Genomic DNA, 25,896 nt, shown 5'->3' on the forward strand with positions numbered 1-25,896 from the left:
GGGGGTGGCTCCTGTGGCACTAGCGAAGGAAGCAGGAACTTAAGAACATTTGTGTGATGGAGTTCTAAACTTCTCTCATTTTTTGAAGCTTTATTGAGATAGAATTCATATACAGTTCACCTGTTTAAAGTGTGAAATTCAGTGTTTTTAATGTATTCACAGGGTTGTGTAAGCATCACTGCAGTCTAATTTTAGAACATCTTCCTCTCTCTGAAAGAAACTCCATACCCAGTCAGTCCCCTTTAGTCCCCTACTCCTCAGACCCTAAGAAACTACTAATCTTATTAAATGTAACCAGTGATCCACAGTCTAACTACTAATATAAATTTGCCTGTTTTGGACATTTGATGTAAATAGAATCATGTAGTCTTGTGACTGCTTTCTTTCACATAGCATGTTTTCCAGGATCATGTTGTAGCATGTATCATTCCTTTTTATTACCAATTACTATTCCACTGTATGGATATAGCATATCTTACTTATCCATCAACTAATGGGCATTTGGATTTTTACTTTTTTGCTGTTAAGATTTAATGCTGCTATGAACATTTGTGTATAGATTTTTCTATGCATGAATGTTTTCATTTCTTTGGTATATACCCTAGGAGTGGAGTGGCTGTGTCATATGGTAACTGTTTAACTTTTTAGTAAACTGCTCAACTGTTTGTGAAGTGGCTGTGCTCTTTTACATTTCCACTAGCAATATATAAGTTTCAGTTTCTCTACACCTTTGCAACACTTGTTATTGTCTATTTTTTTTTATTATAGTTATCCTGGTGAGTATGAAGTGGTATCATTGTGGTTTTGATTTGCATTTCCCTGATGATTAATCTTTTCATGTGCTTAATGGACACTTACAGATCTTAGTAACTTTTATCTTTGCCCTTTTATTTTTGCAGTCAGATGCTCTACCCATGAGCTGTATCTCCAAATTTTTGCCCACTTTAAATTGTGTTACTTTTTTATTATTGTGTTTTAAGGGTTTTTCATATATTCTGGATACTTGTTTTTCTAACTGCAGATTGGTCCTAAATTATTTGCCTTGAAGTAGCGAGAGGTAGTTGATGGATGCAGATTTTATTTAAAAGGTCTAGTGAGTTTTCAGTCAGATTTTGTTCTTAGTTTACCTGGACTCTCTTTTTTCACTGCTTGTGGAACCTGTTCTATTCATTTATTGAACAAACATGACAGTTAACTATATACTAGGTTCTGGGGATGTAACAGAATGAAACAAACTTTTTCTCTGCTTTCCAGTGGGAGAGAAACAGTAAAACAGGTCATATCTGTTGGTGATCAGCTGTAAAGAAAACAGGGTAATGGGGGATGCAGTGTGATGAATGTTGTAACATATTCACCTTCTCTGATTCCTTAATCTGTTCCTCTCTGACTGCTTGACCTTATTGCATTTCCCATTTATTTTCATTTTGTTCAATTTGTAGCTAAACCTGTATTTTAGCTACAAACCCAGTCTTAATTCTTAACCCTTTTGCAGTCTATTTTTTTTTTTTGTTTTCACTAGGACACAAAATCTACCCTCTTACTATTAATTCTCTTTTAATAAAAGCCAATATTCTGTTTTCATCATGTGTCCATCTTAACATGTAGCATTATTGCTTTTCCTGTGCATTAAATCACTTGCAGCGATCTCCGGTACAATTTTCTTAAAAAAAATTTTTTTTTTTAACTAGTTCCTCTTCTCTTAATTATCAGAGCTCTCCAAAGTTATGTTTGGCCTCTCGTTTTCCTTTAATACTCCCGTGGTGAATTGATCATTCTCACATGATTTTTTTTTTTTTTTAAGTTTTATTTATTCATGAGAGACAGAGAGAGAGAGAGAGAGGCAGAGGGAGAAGGCAGGCTCCTTGCAGGGAGCCTGATGTGGGACTCAATCCCTGGACCTGGGATCACGCCCTGAGAGAGAGAGAGAGAGAGAGAGAGAGAGAGGCAGAGGGAGAAGGCAGGCTCCTTGCAGGGAGCCTGATGTGGGACTCAATCCCTGGACCTGGGATCACGCCCTGAGATGAAGGCAGATGCTCAACTCCTGAGCCACCCAGGCGTCCCAATTCTCACATGATTTTAATTGCTTTCTGGAGCATAGGACTCTGAGATCTCACTTTTTAGCTCAAGCTGCTCCAATACCTTCAGGTGGAGGTGAGATGGGCAGCTTATGGCTACTCAGCAGGATTCTTTTCCCTTTACTCCATCCTCTGGCAGATTTCTTTTGTTCAGGCTGATTAAGATAGGTAATTTCTTTGACTGCAATAATAATTACCTGTGACTAATGGTATAACAAGTCACAATGCTCAGTTAAGTAATATGAGTCAAAGGGGTTATTCCTTCATGGATGCTAGTGAATTTTATACTTTCAAGTCTTTTATTAGACAGGCCTAAGTTCAGAAGTAGAAAAAAAAAAAAGGAATAGTCTCTTAACCTCTAGTGCTGTAGCATTTATTTTAAACAAACTTGTAGTTCTTTTTTCTAAGGTTACACTGATGCTTTCATTCAAGCTGTAGTCACTGAGAAACTGAGGCATGAATCTTCTCTTTTGTAGAATAGGAAATTAAGCCTTAGAGAAATTAATAGTACCTAAGGTCACTGTTGGTATTCCAATCTATGTCTTGACTCAAGGTCGTGAATGTTGAGTTCTTTGTAAACTTATAAAGCATTACATCTCTGTGTCAGTGGGAGAGGGAAAATTAGATAAGAATTAGGGAGCTTTTTAAAAATACTTCATCCCATTTCACCTCCTGCTCCTAAATAATGCGTTATTATACTACTGTTAGTCTGATAAACATCTTCCTAAATGTAAATACTTTATAACTCATATATATATATATATTTTTAACTCATATATTTTATTAAAAAATTTAAGTAATCTCTGTGCCTACTGTGGGGCTCAAACTCACAACTCTAAGATCAAGCTCGCATGCTCTACTGAGTTAGCCATGTGCCCCTGTAACTCAATTTAATATACACTTGAAGACTGCTTATCTTAAAAGGAATTCCATAATCTTGTGTTGGTGACGGTATAGAGTACAGTTGCTTCTATTGGAGCATACTCATCAGTGAATGATTCATCTTTACCACTCATTTTCTGGTTGCCATTCTATACAAACCTACTTGTATGTTGGTTTTTAAAGGGTTTGGAGAAAATTCTACTAGGTGCTTTTGACACTAGCTCAAACTGTATAAATTATGGATATAAATGAATGAATGAATATATTCAACTATAGCTGGCTTCAGAAATGTGAGTTTGTAATTCAGAGGACACTGGGACTTTCCTGACCGAACTGTAAACTTTAGCCTTCTTTTCTTTCCATGTTGCTGGTCATTTGCTGGGTAGAGAGAAGATTGGCAGATGTTTGTTCTTTCAGTTAACCAGCCTAGAGTTCACCATTTAGGAGGAGTAATCTAGATTAAAAATGAATTAAAATTCAGATTAAAAACTGAAACTAAGGCATTGAGGCTAAAGCAAATCAGAAAGATACCTGGGAGCTAGAGTTGGTAGTAAATGGTAACTAATTGGGGGTCCTAAGGTTGTTGATGTTTGGGGGACTCAAAATATAAGATCCTTTTCCCTGGCCTGAGGAGGGAATTTTGAACTGAGGAGTTTAACGAGAACCAACAGAAGAAAAAAAGTTATTTTTTATTTTTTTATTATTTTTTAAGATTTTATTTATTCATGAGAGACAGAGAGGCAGAGACACAGGCAGAGGGAGAAGCAGGCTCCATGCAGGGAGCCTGATGTGGGACTCGATCCTGGGGACTGCAGGATCACGCCCTGTGCCGAAGGCAGGTGCTAAACCACTGAGCCACCCAGGGATCCCAAAATTACTGTTTTTAAATATAGTTTTTTATTGAGCTACAAACTCACATACCATAAAGTTTCCATTTTAAGGCATATAATTGGGTGATTTTATACTGAAGGTTTTTTTTTTTTTTAGAGATTTTTATTTATATTTATTTGAGAGAGAAAAGAGGGAGAGAATTAGCACTAGTGGAGGGAGGAACAGTGGGAGAGGGACAAGCAGACTGCCACTGAGCGTGGAGCCCAATGTGGGGCTTGATCCCATGACTCTGAGATCATGACTGAGCTGAAACTAAGGGTCAGACACTCAGTTGACTGAGCACACAGGTGCCTCTATACTAAAGGTTTTTATTCACAAATTTGTACAATTGTCACTGCTATTGAGTGCCAGAACACTTTCATCATTCCAAAAAAAAAAAGCCTGATAGAAGTGTCCCCCCCCCCCCGCCGTTCCCTCATCTTCTGGTCACTACTAATCTGTTTTCCAAATATGTGATCTATTGTGTCTGACTTCTTTCACTTAGCATAAGGCTCTCAAGGTCATCCATGTTGTATCTTGTAACAGGTCTTCATTCCTTTTTATGACTGAATAATATTGTATATTATATGAATATTGTATACCACAATATACCAAATGTGGTATACCACATTTCATTTATCCATTCATAAGTTGAACATTTGGTTTATTTCCACTTTTTGGCCATTATAAGTAATAACTGCTATGAAAATTTGTATGCAAGTTTTTGCACATATATGTTTTAAATTCTGTTGGGCATGCACACACATGTACCTGCGTGAGTGTGTCCATCTATCCATCCCCAAGAGGATTTCTTTTCTATAAACACATACATACATATGTGTGTAGGATTGAATTGCTGGGTCATATGGTAACTTTTGGAGGAGTTAACTTTGTTTTTGCTAAAGCTGATGTTGTAGAATATTACAGAATGTGATTTAGATTTTAAAGTCAAGTGGGCTGGCTCACTCTCCATTCTTTTATCCCTACCTACGAATCTAGACCATGGGACAGCCCATCTGATACGTAGATTGTTAGGGTCAACAGATCAGTGCATCCAGATCACTCACTGCCTGTGGAGTCCTGATGTAGAGTCCCGAGTTAGCTCTACCCAGTAATCAAGTTACTTACCTCTTCGGTGGGGAGTGGGTTAAGAGCTCAAGAGTGTTTAGAGAAGTCATTTCTCATAGAAATCAAAAAATGGAAAGAGGTGTTCTGTTTTAACAAAGGCAAAGAAAGGAGTTAGGCTAAAAGGCCATTCTTAAGTAAAAGGACTTATGTCATTTTATGATAGGAACTTTATTAAAGAAAGATGATCATTTTTGCTTTGGAAAGACAGATTTGTTTTTTCCAGGATGGAATGTTGTTAGATATTTATGTTCGGAGATAGGAGATTGATCCCTGTTAGAGATACAGATTTGAGAGTCATACAGGTAATTGAAACAGAGGAGTAGTTAATCACTCATAAAGTAAAACAGAAAAAAAAAAAGGCTTTAGTAGGGTTGCCTGGGTGTCTTAGTGGTTGAGTGTCTGCTTTTAGCTCAGGTTGTGAACCCTGGGTCCTAGGATTGAGTCCGCATCAGGCTCCCTGAAGGGATCCTTCTTCCTGTGCCTTTGTCTCTGCCTCTCTCATTGAATAAGTAAATAAAATCTTTTTTTTTTTTTTTTTTTAAGGGTCTAGTAATTACCATATCTGGAGATCTTTTAGGTTTTGGTTCTGTAAACTGATACTTCAGCTTTATCTTACTCTAAGGTGGCTTGTTTCCTTTTGTGTTTTTTTTTTTTTTTTTTAATTTATTTATTCATGAGAGACATAGACAGGGATAAGCAGGCTCCCTGGAAGAGCCGGATGCAGGACTTGATCCCAGACTCTGGGATCACACCCTAAACCGAAGGCAGATGCTCAACTGCTGAGTCACCCAGGTGTCCCTCCTGGGTTTTGTGATACCCCCCTTCTGGGTTTTGTGATTTTTGATTGTGAATTTATTTATTTTGGTACCTTATCTGGGAGTTCTAGGCCTAGATCAAAGGCAGATTCCCCAGAGAGGATTTGCATTTGTTTTTCTCAAGGACAGGTGGGGAATAATACCATTCTAGGACTACTGTAAACAGAATTCTAAGTATGAAGCTTTTTAAACCGTGAGAGGGGAGAGTCAGCTTAGGTGAGAGTCAGCTTAGGTGAGAGTCAGCTTAGGTGAGAGTCAGCTTATGATTATCAGTATCAGGGGAGATACTGGTTTACTGCAATCATAGGCCCCCATCCCCTGGCTGGCACTCAGTGCCAAGGGTAAGCAAGCAAGTTTTCCTTGCTATCTCTTGGGTACCTGGACTTTGCCTCTTGTACCTTGGGCCCCATTAGGCCTTCTAAGTGTAAGCTGAAATTCATAGGGTTTGGCACAATGCCTTGAAGGCGAATGAAAGCTGGTTTCAGTTCCCTGCATACTTCTTTAGTTTCTCTGTTATATTTAGTTTTTAGGCCTTGATCAGATGTTATTTTCCTTCAGGATTATTGATTAATTTTTAAAGATTTTGGAAGATTTTATCCAATGTTTGTAATTTTCAGTGACATGTTGATTAAGCTATCTATTCTGTCATTTTGGCAGGAATAGAAGTGCCTTGTCTCTCTCTAGTGTATGCAAGAACAAATAGATGCAAGGAATTCATTCAGCCTCTAGCTTAAAGGTTATAACCTTGGGACAGAATCTAATGTTTTGTTTGGTCCACATTGTATTTAGAAAAGAAAAATCAGGAGAATGCAAATAAAATTTTGGATATCTTGCTTATCTTGAAAAATTAGTTCTTAGAATATTGGGTTTGCAATTAATTCTCCTTAGCAGCAATTGGCTGGAACTGGGAATAGCAGCTGATCCATCTCCTTCAGTGTGAACATGTTCTCTTTAGTTGTACACACTCTCCACTATTTGTGCAGTGTATACATATGTTTATGCTTATGCCCATTCCAAGTTCTCTCATTCATGTTACCTGTAGACATTTGTGGATCATCCTTGTGCCCGGTAGTAGTACTAATAGACAACATTACATTTGTTCATTGATTTTAATTCTAACAACAAACCTGGAATTTATCCCTGATGAGTAAATAGAATTATGTAGGCAGTATTTATTCCCAAGTTACAGATGAAGAATCTTAGGTTCAGTGAGGTTACATAAATTCTTTAAGGTCTTTTAGTGTCATAGTTAATTTTTTTTATAAGATTTTATTTATTCATGAGAGAGAGAGAGAGAGAGAGAGGCAGAGACACAGGCATAGGGAGGCAGAGGGAGAAGCAGGCTCCATGCAGGGAGCCCGAGCGGGACTTGATCCTGGGACTCCAGGCCCACTCCTTGGGCCAAAGGCAGGCACTAAACCGCTGAGCCACCCAGGGACCCCCATAGTTGATTTTGAACCTAGAGTTTCTTATTCAAAACTCCTGTTTGAGTGCTATTTTTAACTTTAAGTGATGGAACTGTTCTTTCTTCAGGTGAAGTCTTAAGTCCAGTATAAAAGAAATCAATAAAGATAACACTGTTTTGACTGAAGAGTAGATGGTATAGGGGACAATTATGTGAGGATGGGAACCTGCAATACTCATTATTATACTCTCTGTATAATATTTAGCATAACAAGTTGTTGAATTTTATGTTTTCAGCTCCTTTGGAGTTGGAATTATAGTGTGTTTTTCTTATGCTTCCTGGTATGTCTGTCTTCAGTATAATTCCTCTCATTGTATAATAGCATTTTTGATTCATGAAAGTATGTGTTCAGGTAGAGTTGAATATTTTAGCCTTCTATTTGTTTTCAGAGTGTTTTAATTAGAAATGAATCTTATTTATAGTTTAATATACTTTGGAGCTTCTGATAACTAACTTTTCTTTACTTTTCAGATTCTCTTTGTGGCCAGATGGGTTTGTATGGACAGGCTTGTCCATCTGTAACTTCATTAAGGTGAGTGCTCTTCTTTTCCTTACTGGAATGTGTAATATTTTAAAAGTTCATCTGGTCAGGTCATATTAGAATGAATTTCAAGGTAAGGTTCGTAATAAAATATTGTTTTGTCAGTGCTATTTGATGGGTTGGGAGATATTTTTGTGTATGGAGATATTTGTAGTAATGGGATTTGGATTTTAATTTTCAACTACTTAATTTACGTATGTTCTTATACATGGAATAACAAAATTTTTATACTTTTTTTAAAAAAATTATTCTGCTTTCTACTTGTTTTAATTAGAAAGTATACAGTAGAGTTTGATTGCTTTTGTAGCAGATTAAATAAGACTAGTTTTATCTATTTTTATCTCTTTCTAAATCATGATATAAATATACCGAGATTATCCTCACTTATAGTAAATAAGTAAGGCTTAAAAAGTAGAAACTAAGTTGTATATAATCCAGTAGTCTTAGGTTTTTTGAAGTTGCTAAATCCTTTTTACAAATTAAATCTTACGTGAAATCCTGTGAATAAAAGCATACAGGACTTTTTGTTTGCTTATTAGGTTTTCATGTTCTACCCTCACAATTGCCCCTGAGGTATTGTTGCAGTTCCCAGAGCACAGTTTGAAAAAATAACCTAAATCTAGTCTGTTAATTGAAATCTTTCAGACTAGAATGTGAACTGTTAATGGTAGCATGTCCTGGTTACAAGTAACTGCTGGAGCAGTATCATGTATTTCTTTGGTATATTGAGCACCTGGGTATGTTGTTGGGCACTATTCTAAATGCTGACTACAGCAGTGAACATAACAGATAAAAATCCTATAATCATGGAGCTGCATTCTGGTGAGGGGATAATTAATAAACAAGAAATATCTGTTAGTATATATAGTGCCAGAGCAAGCACAAGAAGCATGTTAGTGACAGTGATGAGGGCTAAGTGAAAAAATAGTGAAGGGGAATGGGAAATAATAGGGTTGTGTGTCATTTTAGTCAAGGAAAGCTTTACTGAAAATGTGATATTTGAAAACCTGAAAGAGTGATGGATTCTTCCATTTGGGGTATATGGAATATGAACATTCCAGGCAGAGGGAATCCAGGAACTGATAGGCTTGAGACTTGCCTTGTGTTTTGGAAGACTAATGAAGAAGTCAGCATGGCTAGAACAGAGTAAGTGATGAAGAGAGTTGGGAATGCCCAGTTTTGGAGGGCAGAAGGAGAGAGAGGAGAGATAAAAAGCTGTTAGAGCTATGAATGTGAAGTTAGGGAATCCTAAGGCTTGAAAGCAATTCTGGTGGTCTAGAATGCCACAGAAGAAAAATGAATTTGCATTTTTAAAAAAGATTTTCTGTATATTTGGCAGAGCAAGTGAGAGAGCAGGGGCCGGGGCAAAGGGAGTGGGAGGAGCAGGCTCCCCACTGAGCAGGGAGCCTGACACGGGGCTTAATCCCAGGACCCTGGGATCATGACCTGAGCTGAAGGCTGACACTTAATCGCTTAGTCTACTGAGCCACTTAGGTGCCCCTGAATTTGCATATTTATGTACTTGAATTTTCAGCAGGCCAACGCTGGCTATCCTTTGCTTCAGTAGAAAAGCTTTACTCTGCCATTATGGCACTTCTTTCCCTGAGAATGCATCTCCAGCTTATCATGGAAATAGATGGAGAGGTTGCTTTTCTACTTTGCTAGAGTGTATGTGTCCTCTGTCCATACCTCCAGATGAGGGACACCTATATAGCTCTGAAAAGAACCTTTTAAAAAAAGAGACTATCATCATTTCTTTTTTTTTTTTTTTTTAAGATTTTAAAATTTCTTTATTCATAAGAGTCATAAAGAGAGGCAGAGACATGGCAGAGGGAGAAGCAGGCTCCTCACAGGGAACCCAATGTGGGACTTGATCCCACGACCCTGGTGTCATGCCCTGAGCCAAAGGCAGACACTCAACCACTGAGCCACCCAGGTGCCCCTATCATCATTTCTTTGATTTCCAAAGCTGCTTTGGAACTAATTGACTTAATAGTGCTCAGAATGATGGGAGGAGTCATTTTACCCCCCTCCCCTTTTTAATATTTAAAACTTTGAATATGGTTATATTGGGATATTTTGGAGACTTTGATCTACTGATTAGACTTCCTAAAAGATATTTTAGTTGTGAGATATGCTGAAATAATCCTATACTAAAGTCATTGAGATTTTAAACCTCTTTGAGTATTTATGTGTAGGCTTAAGCCTATATGTGACATTGGGTTAGGAATAATGTATATCTAACTTCTGTGCTTGGTAGAATTATAGAATTGGAAGGAATGATGAAAGAAAAGAACTGTATGTTATTTGATCATTTGTAATATTGTATTATAATTCTTGTGCATAATATTCTAGAATCAAATTTTTTTTGTGCATATAGCTATACCTTTAGCATTTAATTAGTACTCTGTGGTGTCTGAGTTGGATTATTTAGTATCCTTATATACATCTTTCATTTTTGTAATATTCTGTATGGTCCATCTATGAAGCATGAGTTCCTATTCTTAAATGTGTTAGGGTAGAAAACTGTTGCTTGTCGTTGGTTTTTTTTTTCCTTTTTTTTGGCAACTGGAAGCAAGTATAACTTAATGATATAAAGAAGAGGAGAAAAGAAAGACTATTTTTTTTGATGGTGGCGATAGGGGAGGAATCTGGATTACTGAAACCACAATGAACTTTAGTTTACTTTTGCATAGTCTTCTCCAAACCAGAAATGGCCTCCCTTGTTGCTTAACCAACTGAGCACCCAGGCACCCCTAAACAAGTTACTTTTGACACTTCTTTGCTTGTTATTATGGGTAGCATTGAATTTTAACAGAACTTACTGTAACAGTATTATATTCTATATAATGAGCCTTTTTTTTTCTTTTAAATCAGTCAGGTCCCAGTTAGAGGGCAGAAACCACACCGTTTGTTTGAACAGAGATTTTTCTTTTTGAAGATTTTATTTATTTATTTGACTGAGAGAGAGAGGGAGAGAAAGTGCACAAGTAGGCAGAGCAGCAGCCAGAAGGAAAGAGAGAAGGAGCAGGGAACCCGATGTGGGGCTTGATCCCAGGACTCTGGGATCATGACATGAACCAAAGGCAGACACTTGAGCCACCCAGGTGCCCCTGAATAGAGATATTTTAACAAAATGTTAAACAAAATGATTTAACAAAATCATTTACTAGATATAAAGTTGTTAAGTAGGTAACAAAGGATAAAAATAAAACTATCATGGAGAGAGACACTTCAAGAAGCATCTATCAGCACCAAGGGCTTAGAGACTAAAGGGAAAACCTAGAGACTTAGGAGGAAGGGTTCTGTAGAATCAAAGCTCAGACCTCTGAGGAAAAGACACTACATGGCTGGTGCTGGTGTCTGAGCTCAAAAGAAGGGTCCCACAGGTTTGAGCCTCAGACCTTTGAGGAGTGGGCATTGACTGGACTTGGTGTCTTTCACAAGTCTTGGGAGAACTATAACCTGGATTCACTTCTACTATGGGAGGATATGCTGTTATAGGAATGAGGAAATCTTTGCTGGGGTAAAGCCCAAAGAACAGACAGGAAGGCACCAGTATCTTTTTCCTACTCTGGGGTTTCAGTCCATCTTGAAATACTGGCTCTTGGCAGCCTGAGAGACAACCACCTGGCAAAGTGCAAACATGGTTTGCAGAATCCCAGTTTCAGCATCATTAAGGCAGATTGGAAAGAAGGGTGGGAGTTTGGAGCTGAGAGGCAATAACTTAATAACTTGTTCCAGCTAACTACTGAGAAGTAGGGTATAAAAAGATGCTTTTTCAGATCTGTTTTGCAGCCAGTGTTTATCTGATTTTAGTAGAATACTTACATGTTGCTAAAAGAAAAAATCCTAATTTTGTAAATCATGTGAAATTATATTAAAATTTGATATAAGATTCACAGTGATTCTTTGCAATCTGAATCTATTGCATTCATATCCTGAGTTTGGATAGTAAGAGTCTAGATAGTGAATAGTGCATCCTCTCCATCTGTTCAATTCCTCAGTTTTGGATAACAAGAATGAGAATTCAGATGATGATTGATATGGTTTCTATTAAACAATAGAATCTTAAAAATTTAGCAGAATCTGCTTGGTTCCTGAGTTTGTATAAGATAGATTTAGGGCAGTCCGGGTGGCTCGGCAGTTTAGCGCTGCCTTCAGCGCAGGGCCTGATCCTGGAGACCTGGGATCGAGTCCCATGTCGGGCTCCCTGCATGGAGCCTGCTTCTCTCTGCCTGTGTCTGTGCCCCTCTCTCTCTCTCTGTGTTTCTCATGAATAAATAAATAAAATCTTTTGAAAAAAAGTATAGATTTGAGTCCTGAGATGTACCTGTATTTTATTTCTAATTACAGAGTAAGAACGAAAGCTTACCAAAAAAGTAGAAACTTTCCTTGACATTTCCTTTATGTAGACAAGTAAACACATATGTGTATATAACCTACTTCTTTTGCATGTTGTAACAATAGATTATTATAATTTGGTTTGATTAAAGCAAAATAAAATTTGATGTTTCTTTAGACTTGTTTAGTTGAGGCCCTTTATGTATTTCTGCATAGAGGATTGATTTTACAGTTCCCATGTATATAAATCTTGGGACACTGGTGGTTATCAGTAGCACTATAAGTAGTTTCTGGTGACACCACCTTCTACATGAGATCTCGTTTTTTCTTTTTTTTTTTTTTTTTTCCTATTTTTACCCGAATTTTTGCACTTTTTCCTTTTTGTTAGGCTTCTCCCTTAAAAATTATTTATTTTAGAGAGTGTGTGTGTACTTGCCTTTGTGACCTGGGGGAGGGACAGAGAGGGGGAGGGAATCCTCAGGCAGACTCTCCACTGAACACAGAGCCCAACATTGGGCTCCATCCCACGACCCTGAGATCATGACCCTGTCAAAATCAAGAGTTGGCCATTGAACTAACTGAGCCACCCAGGGTACCCTTTTATGCTTCTCCCTTAAAGATGCCTTTTATTATTGATCCAATCTGTCTGTTTAGGATATACTAGGAAACACATACGGATATTTTAGCACAGGAGAACCTCATGTGTTAGTGTCCCAGATAAATTTCCTGTCCATCTGTTTCCTCATTTCTCTTCTCTTGATATTGATGACCTTACTATTTATTTAGAATGACCAGAAAAGGGTGGATTTATTTTAAGACCTCTTATTGCCTTATTTCTAGTAACAGGCTTGGTATTAATAAGGCAGCTCTGGTATATAGTCTTAGAATTAGGTAAATACAGGCCTAAGTTTCTGCCACGAATTACCCATATGATCTTGGAAAGTTATTTCACTTTTCCCAATTTTGCGGTAACAGGGTTGTTAATGCTTATCTCACTGGTCCGTTAGGATTCGTGGGATTAAATATATACATAAGTCACCTGGCGTATTTTTTCTTTTCTCTTTTTCAATAGTAGAAAGCAAAAGGGATCATCATTTTTAGAATAAAAGAGGGCAGATTTGTATCCTTTGCTGTTAGCTCAAGAACATGAGAGATTTCCTCTATTTGCTCTGAATTCTTAGATTCTAAAGTAACTGCCAGTAGTGTTCAAGTTTGCAGCAGGCCTTCAGGCTAAGGATGTTGCTGACATTGAATATTATATGTTTATTATATTTATAATTTTACGCTATTAGGTCTCTCCCACACAGTGGCAAAAATAGCCATTGTTTATCCTTGTTACCACGTTTATCAAGCTTTTTGGGGGAATTGATAGAATCTATTAATTTGCGTGTTTAGGTGTGGCATATTCCAATTAAATAAAGAGTAATGAGAAACCCTCTCAATTTTGACAATTACAGAGACTTTTCTAAACCATATTTTGAATTTTTCTGGCTTATATTGTAAAGCTTTATTGTCTGATACAGTAGTCCTTAGCCTCATGTGACTATTTAAATTAAATAAAAATAAAAACAAAAAAATCAGTTTTTTAGTTACACTACATTTTAATTACCCAGTAGCTACACACGGCTAGTGGCTATCATACTGGATAGCACACATACATTTTCATTGTTGCAGAAAGTTCTTTTTTTTTTTTTTTAAGATTTATTTATTTATTGAGGGGGTGGGGAGAGACACAGGCAGAGGGAGAAGCAGGCTCCATGCAGGGAGCCCGACATTGGACTTGATCCCGGGTCTCCAGGATCACACCCCGAACTGTAGGCGGTGTTAAACCGCTGCTCCGCCGGGGCTGCCCTGTTGCAGAAAGTTCTATTGGACAGTTCTGGCCTTGAGCATCCTAAATGTAATTTTATCTTTGATCTTAGATGACAGAATGCCCCAGGGCTTCCATTTCTGATTATTAGGTATTGAAGAGTATCACTTGACTAGTCATTGACTTAAGGATATTATTAAAAGTTAACTTTTGCGACTAAATATTGACTTTGATATCTAGCATGTATGGTGTTCTCACTACTAGACCAGGCATTATTTAAGCATTTTAAAATATATTAATTATATCCCTCCAACAGCTCTGTTATAAGGCTGATACCATTGTTGTCTTCATTTCCTAAGTGAGGAATTAGAGATATAAAAGTTAAGCTAAATTGAAGGATATGCAGGGAATGAAGGGACAGAGCTGGGATTCTTATGTAGGCTTTGCTCCAGTGCCCATCCTCTTAATCATGAAGTTCTGCCTCTTGGCTGTCAGTATTCATCATAATTTGAGGCTTTTTCTTAAGATGAGGGATGTCAAAAATATTCTACTTAATTGAGGATACTAGAAAAAATTATAAAAGGGAAATAGGGCAGCCTGGGTGGCTCAGCAGTTTAGCACCACCTTCGGCCCAGGGCGTGATCCTGGAGACCCAGGATTGAGTCCCATGTCAGGCTCCCAGCGTGGAGCCTACTTCTCCCTCTGCCTATGTCTCTGCCTCTCTTTTTCTCTCTGTGTCTCTCATGAATAAATAAATAAAATCTTTAAAATAAAAAGGAAATATCAATTCAGGAAACTGGAGAGAAAAGTAGAAAACTAGTGAATTTACGTTCTCTAAAATTGAAAAAAAAACTTGTTATGAAAGGCAGCAGGTTTTTTTATAGGGAGATGGAGAAATTTGAGTTGTCACGAATTCATGTATGTGGGGGAAATGATATCAGAGGTAATAGGGAATAAAAAGCATCACTGGGTATGTTGGCAAAGTAAAAGAGTTAAGTATAAAATCTGTGCCTGTCAACAGTGTATAAGATAAAAAATAGTACTGAAAAATAAAAAAGTGTTATGATTTGATTTAGTAAGCTTAGTTTAGTCAAACTGCTTGGCTGCAAGTAAAGGAAACTGGCACTGGATATGTTAAACAAAATAGAAAAGAAATTTATTTGTGGAGAATATGGGAGTATTTCACAGAACCAAGGGGATAGTTGGATCTCTTGAGGGGCTAGAACTTAGGTTCTTAGGAACCTAGGCAGTATACTCTCTTCTCTCTTGCTTTTCTCAGACTGTAATTTGTTTCCTCATTTCTACAAACCAACTTTCTTTGCCTTTTTTGGCACATGGCCATCCCATACCTCTCAAGTTCATAGCTGCTTCATTCAGGAGGCCATCTCAAACCTAATTTCAGTCCTAATTCTGAGTTCCTAAGGAGGAAAATTCAGGTGAACAACTTAGGTCAGGTGTCAACCCTGGTTCTCCTCCTTTAATTTGTTGGTATAGATATGACTTTCAGGGCCCTGGGGATGCAGATAACTCTGAGAAAGGGCATGGTGAGCTAAGCAAACTACTGCAGGAAATATCTGATACAAAGCAGCACGTATCCAGTGTTGGGTGAGAAGAGTTAGGATTTCAAGAGAGGATTTTTTTTTAGGATTCAGACCCTTTTCTTGTAGTCATACGGGTAGTGAATGGGAGACTAGATTGCCACCTTCCTTTTAGAATTGTGCATTTGGAACTGGAATCTTGTTCCAGTTCTGTTGACTTTGACAGATACGTATTGAATACATACTCATTATGTGCTTACTATCATTCAAGATTCTCATAGAAACAATAAAAGAAAAGGACAACAGAAAGATTATTTTGCCTCATACTGATGCTTACTTGAGAATCTGAGGGATAGGTGCTTATGGACAGGTCCCTGTTAAAGGTTATGGTGCTGATTGGAGATTTTAAGCTGAGGGACCCCTTTCTTTGCAGTTAACCTTCTTTCTTTCCCTTTTTTTTTTTTTTTAAAGGTGTCTAATAGTTGTCATTTGTTGAGTGTCTACTGTGTGCCAGGCATTAACTGTATTCGCGTGTTCCATATATATTTTGTCATTTGCTACTCACAGGAAATCTATGAGACTTACAGGTTTGTTTGACTTATCTAAGGATGCAGTTAATAAGTGGGAGAGTGAGAATTCAATCTTTTTGAGTGACTGGAAAGCCCATACTGGAGGCGCCTATTTGGGTCAGTGGTTGAGCGTCTGCCTTTGGCTCAGCGCCTGATCCTAGAGTTCCGGGATCAAGTCCCACACTGGGCTCTCTGCTTCTCCTTTTGCCTATGTCTCTAGCTCTCTCTCTCTGCATCCTTCATGAATAAATAAGTAAAATCTTAAAAAAAAAAAAAAAAAAAAAAAGCCCCATGCTGTTTTCATTACATTGTACTATATTGGAAACTGTGATCTTCATGATGAGTTATAAAATTAAGGTTATATTAGCCATATAACATGGTTCTTAAATTTTTTGGTCTCTCAAAAATTATTTAGCATCCAAAGAGCTTTTGTTTATGTGTTATATCTGTAAAAATTTATTATATTAGGGCTTAAAACTAGGAAAAAATGAAAATACTTATTAATTTACATAAAATAACAGTAAACCCACGATATGCTAATATAGACAACATGTTTTATGAAACATTAACTGTATTTTACAAAACAAAAAAAATGAATAAGATTGGCATTGCTTTACATTTTTGCAAATTTAGAAACTGTTTTAATAGAGACAGCTGGATTCTCATCTCTGCCATTGCGTTCATTCTGATGTGATATCACCCATCACATAGCATCTGAAAAGCTCCATTGTACACTTACGAGAGATGAGAGTGGAAAACACAGATAACATCTCATTATGAAAATTGTTTTGATCCTTCAGATCCCCTGAAAGGGTGTCTGGACAACACTTTTAGGATCACTGAATCAGAGACATGACATGTAGAAGTTGAAGCTGTTTCTTAACATTTTCTGTGCAACATATTTAACCCTAAAAGGTAAGATGGGATTACCTTCCACTATGTCAACCTCTGCCAGCACTGATGCCAAACTACTGGTATAATGTATGGTGAGTTGGAACAGTATGGTTGTAAGAGGTTAGGATAAACACTGAGAGGATGAATTAGTGATATGTGTCACTCAGAGGACTTTTATTATATATACTACATATATATGTGTATATATATATACACACACACACGTATTTTAAAGTAAGTATAAGGAGTATTAATAGCAGATTCTGTATGGGTTTTTAACTTTTTTTAAGAGAGCTCCTATGCACAAGCTCACGAGTGGGGGAGAGGGAGAGAGAGAATCCTAAGCCAGGCGCCAAGCTCAGCACTGAGCCCTACATGAGGCTCTGTCCCAGGACCCTGAACCAAAATCAAGAATTGGACACTTACTGAGCCACCCAGGTGCTCCTGTGTGGGTTTTTTTTTTTTAAGATTTTATTTATTTATTCATGATAGTCACAGAGAGAGAGAGAGAGGCAGAGACACAGGCAGAGGGAGAAGCAGGCTCCATGCACCGGGAGCCCGATGTGGGATTCGATCCCGGGTCTCCAGGATCTCTCCATCTCGCCAAACCGCTGCGCCACCCAGGGATCCCCTGTGTGGGTTTTTAAATAACAGCTAGAAAGGTGACTTCGAGTGTTCTTGTGTTAAAGGGACTAGTGTTCATCAGTCTTTCCAAACTACTCAGAGATTCTAGTAGGTGAGTGAGATTTAAATGTAAAATACAGTATTTACTTGATGACAATGTAGTTGAGTGGTTAATGTCCAAAAATGTTTATTTTTCCTTCTCACATTGTGGAGCAAAAGATACCTTAGATGATAATTATACATACAGTGTGAAAATATCTTTTGACCACATGATCCCTAAGTTTGTACCTTAAATGGAGTTCTAAGAGTATGGCTTGTATGAATTCAGAATACAGTTTTTTGAATCTAATATCATATGTGGGGTAACTTGGAGAGAATCTGGAAAAGAGCAATAAATATATTAGGGTTCCAAATTCAGATACTATTCGAGTAATTCTGGACTTTAAACTTAACAGAAAAAGGAACTCCAAGTTGTGTTAATACTGTACAATACGTGAAGTATCGTGAATAGAATTCTGACCAGTTCTCATTTTCCAAGAGAGAATTTAAAGAATTTTACTTCCCATAGCAAAGGGGATATATATTAGCCAGTTAATAATTTTAATTTTTAAAGGAATTTATTTTTAAAGTAGTCTTTATGCCAAGTGTGGGGTCAACTCATGACCCCAAGATCAAGAAATGCGTGCTCTTATCAACTGAGCCAGTAAAAAATTAAAAAAAAAAAACAACACTCATTGAGTTACATACCTTAGAACAGACTGAGTTAAGTTGTGAACTTTTCTTCCCTTGAAGATCTTAAAAGAATATTGTTGGTCTCCAAAATAGATAATAGCAGGATTTTAAAAAATGACCTACTGAGATTCTTTTTCATCTCTGATTTTATGATAATAGCTCTGAAATCATAGTAGTTTTACAAATGACAGTTGCCTGACTAAATCTCCCAGATTTTTGCTTGAGCTGTGTTGTGAAAATTCTTGGAATTTTAGGAGGGGAAATAGAAGTTGTGAAAGTCATGAGGTTTGAAGAGTGACCTTCTACTATTTGTGTATTGGATTCCTTCTCCTAAATTGATTCCTTCACCTCTATTTTCACTTCAAACCAGTGAGGATTTTTCAGCTTATTTTTTTTAAAAAGGTCATTGCTTATAGGAAGTTTAAAGGCTCAGTTATTCATACCTTGGTGGGGATTAGTTTGATGCTGTCCATTTATTTCCTAAATGGAGCAGAGACCAACTGTCTTGAAGAGGTGCGAGTTTTTACTGAAAGAGAAGATCAAGTAATTATGCATTATATGATACCAACATGGTGGCCAATATTAGAGGCTTAGGGCATGTGAGATGAGAGAACCAAGGTATAGAGGGTAATTAGAAGTATGCCAGATATAAACCATATTGAAATTTTGTCAAGAACAAGCTGATCTTGCACCAGGAAAATGGAAAAGCTTCTTTCTTTCTCCCCCGCCCCACATTACTCCTTTGTCTCTCTGCTCCAAGATATCCAACAGGGGCTTTTTTTTTTTTAATTAATTAATTTATTTATGATAGTCAAAAACAGAGAGAGAGAGAGAGAGAGAGAGGCAGAGACACAGGCAGAGGGAGAAGCAGGCTCCATGCACCGGGAGCCCGACGTGGGATTCGATCCCGGGTCTCCAGGATTGCGCCCTGGGCCAAAGGCAGGCGCCAAACCGCTGCGCCACCCAGGGATCCCGAACAGGGGCTTTTATACTCTAAGAACTGTTGAGTTAGAATTCCTTTATGGAATAAATAGGATTTTGTGGTCTGCTTCAGAAATCATCGTCACATCATCTAATTTCTGTGGGGAAGAGTATGTTCTCAATTCTCATATGTAGTCCACAAACAAAAATTTAAAACCTTATCCTTTCTGGGTCACTTTAGTGTAAATAATTGAATGAGGGGCTCATTTCCATTGAGGTGGTTAAATGATTATTTTGTCAGTTAGGGCATGTAAGTCTAAAACTACTGAGTAAGAATGACAATCATTTAAAATTTAGAAAATTCTGGGGCACCTGACTGGTGCGGTAGAGTTCGGTAGAGTTTGCGATTCTTATTCTTGGGGTTGTCAGTTTGAGCCCCACATTGGGTATAGAGATTACTTAAAATCTTATTTAAAAAAATGAAATAAAATTTAGGAAATTCTGAAGAGTATGAATCTGATAATAAAATTGTATGTTAGAAGCTATTCTTAGTACTTTGTATGTATTAACTCATTTAGTCCTCATTTAATCCTCACAGCAATCCTTTGGGTTGGATGCTATTTTTATCCTCATCTTAACAAATGAGAGAACTGAAGACATTTACTTGTGTAAGGTCACATAGCTTAAAGCCAAAGAGTTTGGGTTCTAACCCAGGCAGACTTGCTCAAGAGTCTGTGTTCTTCATTACTAAGTCATATCTAATGTAGGACGCTGTTACTTTGTTGAAATTAAACTAGGAAACTTTGAGTTTGCTGGTATATGAAAACTAAAGTAACACCAGCTACTTTTGCTTGGAAATAGCTTAAATTTTTACCTTTAAATTAGGTAAAAGTAGCTTTAAATTTTTACCTCATTTATAAGATAAAATTTTATTTTTTGTCTTGACTATAAAACATAAAGTCAATCTGTAGATTATTTTATTTCTTTTTAGATTTCTGCCATAAGCTGCCCCTGTGGGTACACAAATATTCATGTGTACTTTCTCCTATATATTGAACTTATTTGTTCTTTCCAAAGGGGAACAACCCAGAGTTTCATCCAGTTATTATAAATAACTGAAAATCTAAGCTCTTTAGGTACACAGTCTTTTTTTTTTTTCCTTTGGTACACAGTCTTTTTCATTAGATCGTAGTGTGGGTTTTTGTGGTTCAAAGTTCTGTAAACCAAAGATGAGTTATTGACGTTCTAACTAATACTAGTGGTAGGGAAGGAATTAGGATAACGGTGATTGAAGCTATTATTCAGAAAAGGGGATTATTAAGTGCATTATAAAATCTTACTGGTTAGGAGTGACAGTGACTCCCTGATAGTATAATACTTGATTTTGTTCTTTGATAGGGCCTCCATTGTCTCCTATGCCTTCTGAAAGTCTTAATCTTGTCCAGTGTCTTCCATAACCACACCTGAGATGGGTATTAGTGAAGATGCCCTTTCTGGGAAATGTACGGCTTTTATAGGTCACTTCTTGTTGATGAATTTGGTTATTATTTTGGAAACTTAAGAGGCTTTTGCAGTCTAGTCTCTTTATCTCTCCCCACCTCCCATACAATTATCTCAAAACACTTAGTTTCTAGATTTTTTGCTGCTTTGATCCAAAGTGCCTGCCCAGACAGAATTTTTCAGTGTGAAGATTGTGCCCTTTGTGCTCTGTTTACCCAGGAATTTCCAGTCTTGTTTTGGTGCTGTGGAACCCCTTCAACAGTCTGGTGAAACCTGTGGATCCATCTCAGAATGATGTCTCAAAATTCACAAAATAAAGTACTTAGGATTACAAAGGAAACCAGTTATATTGAAAGACGATTAGCAAAATATTAACTTTGAAACATAGTAATATGTGCTTTTAACTTACTAAATAAAATATCTATTGGCAAGTCTAATATAATAGCACAATTTTTAAGTAATTAAGTTTAAATTAAAAAAGTTGAGATTCTGCAACATTTGCATGTGAGAAGAATATATTGTGATTTTTATTGGTAGCAAAGTCATAAGTACTATGATTTGTCTAATTTCATAATTAAAAGAAATGCTAAATTTCACTTACAAGTTGGTGGAAATAAAGAGTATTTTTTCACCATCCAAGTTCATTGGCCTCTTCTGGCTTCTGAGGGAATGATGATTCTGATGAGGCCATTTGAAACAATGGTGGAAATCATGGGTGGAAAGACAACACCCTTACGACCTTAGTTTTGTGTGGTAAGGTACCAGTCTTCCCTACTGCCAAGGCTGTAGTTTTGTAGCTACCATTCAATTACTTCAGTTTGCTACTTCAGAAGCAGTTGGTGTTTTTTCAGCTATGCAAGACTTTGAATTATAGGACTATTAGCTTGAATTGCAGGCCATAGGCAGGGAGTTACCCCTCCCTTAGGAAATCTGCATTTTCTCCATCTCTGCTTGCAACTCTGAAGTTTATTTCTCTCTCAGGACTTTAAGTGATAAGAAGCCAGCACATGCCAACATTCTGATTTCTTTTTTCTAGATTTCTCTCCTTGCTATAGCATTAGTTGACATATGGTTTGTTTCAGTTTCTGTAGATGACCACAGTTGACCAAATCCTTCACTCTCTTTTAATAAGGTCACCGGTTTTCCAGCTAGCAATATCAGAATTAATGTTTGCTTCATCAACTCCCTTAAGGGTGCCTTATTTTAGTCTCTGTTACTTGTATCACCCCACTTCCATGTCCCAAATTTCATATTTGTTAAGAATTGAATTCATCTGCTGGTAGATATCTTTTTATAGTAGTTAGACACATAAGAAATCTGGAAGGTAGGCAGTTCAGGGTTTGGATGGCAGCTTCACAATTGTTTCTCAAAAAACTCAGGGACCCGGATTCCTTCTCTCTGTTCCCATATCCTCAGTGTTTGGCTTCCATTTTCAAAGATCACCTTATGATCTAAGATGACTGCTGGAGCAATAGCTCTTGTGTTCACATTGCAGAGAGCAGGCATGGCAAAGAGGTGCAATGCCATCCAGAATGAAATTGAGATTATATTCCTAAGGAAGAACATAAAAACAGATATTAGGTGGCAGTTGATGGTTTCTGCCATAGATCTTACTTCTTGTTGCCTTGAGTGCTAGGTTCTGTAATAGGAGTCACATATTTTAAGGTGTGTGTGTGTATATATGTGTGTATGTGTGTGTGTATGCACACATACCTTGATGGGTCAGTCGGTTAAGTGTCGCTTTGTTTTGACACATGTCATGTGAGATCAAGCCTGAGTCCATCGTGGTGCTGGGCATGGAGCCTACTTGATTCTCTCCCTCACTCCTTCCCCTCTTCCCTCTAAAAAAAAAAAAGGAAAATATATATATTCCTTGAGATGCATGTGATCAGAATTATTGCTGTGGTAATTACAGAAATTTCTTTTGAGTTTTCAGTTGCTTAGTTTTTCTTAGAAGTTTTATGATAAATGGGTCTTGTGATTGTTCTTAAGTCTTTTTTTTTTTTTTTTTTTTTAAGATTTTATTTATTTATTCATGAGAGGCAGAGACATAGGCAGAGGGAGAAGCAGGCTCCATGCAGGAAGCCCAATGTGGGACTCGATCCTGGGACTCCGGGATCATGCCCTGAACCAAAAGGCAGATGCTCAACTGCTGAGCCACCCAGGCGTCCCTTTAAGTCTTTCAAGATGAAATGCCAAGTGCTAGGAATAGAGTGGGAGGATTCAAGAATATCTAGGTCATGACATCATTATCCTCATTATTATTATTTTCCTTGTTGTTGTCTTACCTTTATTTAGGAAGCCAACAATATCTCTACCTTTTCCCTCCCTTTTCCCCCCCTCCTTTTTGATACTGTTGAAAGCTTGAAAACTTCCTGAGTAATTATTGATTACTCCTTGGTAGTTAGGGAGGTTGCAGAGGGAGGCCAAGCAATATGTTAAAGTACCCAGAAAGCTTATTTGAGATATCAGTGGCAGTGTTTCATAAAGTGGGATTAGAATCCCTTCCTCTCCCCCATCTCATGACTTAATGTTGAGTTGTTATATCTCAGTGCTGTTTACAGTCTCATTTTATGCAGAAAAGATTCCTCATGAAACTTTTTTTTAGCAATAAATATTGTTACAGAGTTAAGAATTTAAGACTTCAATTTTCCATGCCCTGTTTTCTCCTATAAGTAACATTATCTTTTTATCTTTGCTTCCATCTTCCTATTTTTCTCTGCTATTCCAGAACTGTCTCTGTTCCTGTGTGGTGCTACTTGTCAGTCTGAGTCATACTTTTTTCCAATTCATAAAGTTCTTGAATCCTGTGATTATCCTTACCTCATGCTACTGAGTCCTTTTTTCGTTCACTGCTTCCTTTTAGCTTGTCATTGTGTATGATTTCACTTTTTTTGGGAAGGATCACATTCATACCTTCATTGGCTAGTCACTGTTCAATCATTTAACCATTTTTCATTAACCCTTCACTTATTATGTTCTTAGGCATTAGAGAGAGAAAAGAATAAGAAAGTTTCTTCTTCCAAGGAGCTCATGGTCTCTGGGGAGATAGATAAAGATAGTTATAATTCTATGTAAATCCTGGGATAGAGGTGTTGATATGCTACTATGAGAGTAGGTTCTAGTTCAGTTTAGGAGATGGAAGAAGAGTGGATTGACCAGGCTTTTGGCGGGGTGTTTAATCTGAGACTTGAAAAGAAGTAGAAACCAGCTAGGCAGTGTTAGAAGGAAAAGACGTTCCAGAAAGGAATGTTTTTAATCCAAATTCTGTGTTATTTTTCAGATAACATGTACCTGGCATGGGTTAGTTAGTATCTGAAGTATGGGTACTCTTCTCAATGGGGAGGTAAGAGAAGAGGGAATGAGGGTGTAGTAAGCTTAGGTGTATGACGCAATTATATGTATGAAACAGCATGGTAAATGCCATATTGAGGTTATGATTGCTCTGGGAATTTAGAGAAGGATTAATAAAAGATTAATAAAAACTAAGGTAGTTGAAAATGAGTTTAGATTTAGTATAATAGGAGAAAGGGAACCATTAAAAGTTTTGGGGCACAAGGACGTGAAAATAGTGTTGCCAGATTTCTCTTGGAGTGTATGCATGGACTCTGGAGGTGATTAGCAGAGAGGAGTGGTAAGAAATCAGTCAGGGAGGCCAGCTAGGAAGCTTTTGGAATGAGGTGAGGTAATGAGGGCCTGACATTTCTTAACCAGATTTCCATAACCAGATTCCTCAGAGCCTCTCATGCTGTTTTTAAATTTACCACCATCTGTTCTCTTATACAAGTGGACTTCTGTCATCACCATTCCATTAAGAGGTTTCTTTCTAAAGTTACTGATGATCTGGCCAAATCTAATGGTCATTTTTTGTGTTCTTCATGCTTAATGGAGAACCATTGCGGCAACCAAGTGACACACAGCAGTGGAAGCACTTTTTACCTTACTACCAAGAATATATAAAATTTAAAAATTTGTGGGCGCCTGGGTGGCTCAGTTGGTTGAGCACCTGCCTTCCACTCAGGTTGTGATCCTAGGGTTCTGGGATTGAGCCCCATGTCAGCCTTCCTGTTTGGCGGGGAGCCTGTTTGTCCCTCTCCCATCTACCTGCTGCTCCTCCTGCTTGTGCATGCGCGCGTGCACTCTCTCTCTCTGTCAAATAAATAAATAAAATCTTTTAAAAATTTTAATAATTTGCAAACAGAAACCCCACTTTCTAAATTATCTTGTTTTCTTTATTTCTTAATTTTTATTTTTTTAAATAATTTATTTTTTTTAAAGATTTTATTTATTTATTCATGAGAAACAGACAGAGAGGTAGAGACACAGGCAGAGGGAGAAGCAGGCTCCATGCAGGGAGCCTGATGTGGGACTTGATCCTGGGACTCCAGGATCACGCCCTGGGCCGAAGGCGGTGCTAAACCGCTGAGCTACCCAGGCTGCCCTATTTCTTAACTTTTAAGAAATGATTTTATTTGAGAGAGAGAGAGAGAGAGAGAACATGAGTTGGGGGAGGGGGAGAGGGAGAGGGAGAAAGCTCCCAGCTGAGCAAGGAGCCAACACATGGCTTAGTCTCAGGACCCTGGGAGTATGACTTGGGCCGAAGGCAGTCGCTTAACTGACTGAACCGCCCAGGCGCCCTTGCGTTTTCTTTATTCCCTAAGTTCCTATAACTTATTTCATCCTGGCAACGAGCATGTCATATAATGCTGAGATTATAGAGCAGGATGGTAAGTTGTTTTTGTTTTTATTTTTAATCTCTGAAGGTGCTGTGTAGAGAATTTAAAGTTCACATTTTTAGAGGAATATATAGAGTAGAGATGGAGGAAATTTGAGAAAGTGAAAAAGGTAAAACTGTGGATGAAAATATCCAAAGAGCAAGATAATAGGTCTCTACTGGCAGTACAGATAGACTCCTCAAGACTGTCTCTTGATTTATAATTACTGTTGCCTAATCTGGTTTACTTTATACTCCAGTAGTACCCTCGCCAGATAATCCTAGAGTAATATTATTATTAACTAATGCTTAACGGATGTTTCTTCTGTGTATATGCTACCACATTTAATTCTCAAAGTAATATTTTAATTTTTTAAAGATTTGAGAGAGAGAGAGAAAGTGCAGGTGAGCGTGCTCCAGCTGGGGCCAGGGTGGGGGACAGGGGTGTGTGACAGGGGAGAAGAAGAGGGAGCA

At 37.6% G+C, this 25,896-nt stretch overlaps 1 protein-coding gene and 1 long non-coding RNA gene across 7 annotated transcripts in view; one reads left to right on the top strand and one right to left on the bottom strand.

The window, feature by feature from the left end:
- Nucleotides 1–25,896, top strand: part of FOXJ3 (forkhead box J3) — a 141,746-nt gene that overhangs the window by 15,906 nt on the left and 99,944 nt on the right. For all 6 annotated transcript variants that reach the window (XM_025419712.3, XM_035698751.2, XM_025419707.3 and 3 more), the window contains one exon: nt 7,707–7,767. In XM_025419712.3, coding sequence (XP_025275497.2) covers nt 7,707–7,767 — 61 coding nt within the window. Of the gene's footprint in view, nt 1–7,706; nt 7,768–25,896 lie in introns of those variants that run through there.
- LOC112642270 (uncharacterized) overlaps nt 1–25,896 on the bottom strand; it is a 57,500-nt gene that overhangs the window by 3,137 nt on the left and 28,467 nt on the right. The window contains exons 2-4 of the long non-coding RNA XR_003125116.3: nt 22,422–22,549; nt 21,310–22,260; nt 18,731–18,813 (exon numbers count right to left, since the gene is read on the bottom strand). This is a non-coding gene — a long non-coding RNA (uncharacterized LOC112642270). The remainder of the gene's footprint in view (nt 1–18,730; nt 18,814–21,309; nt 22,261–22,421; nt 22,550–25,896) is intronic.

The sequence above is a fragment of the Canis lupus genome, chromosome 15 (assembly GCF_003254725.2).
Source record: "Canis lupus dingo isolate Sandy chromosome 15, ASM325472v2, whole genome shotgun sequence".
Taxonomy (NCBI): domain Eukaryota; kingdom Metazoa; phylum Chordata; class Mammalia; order Carnivora; family Canidae; genus Canis; species Canis lupus.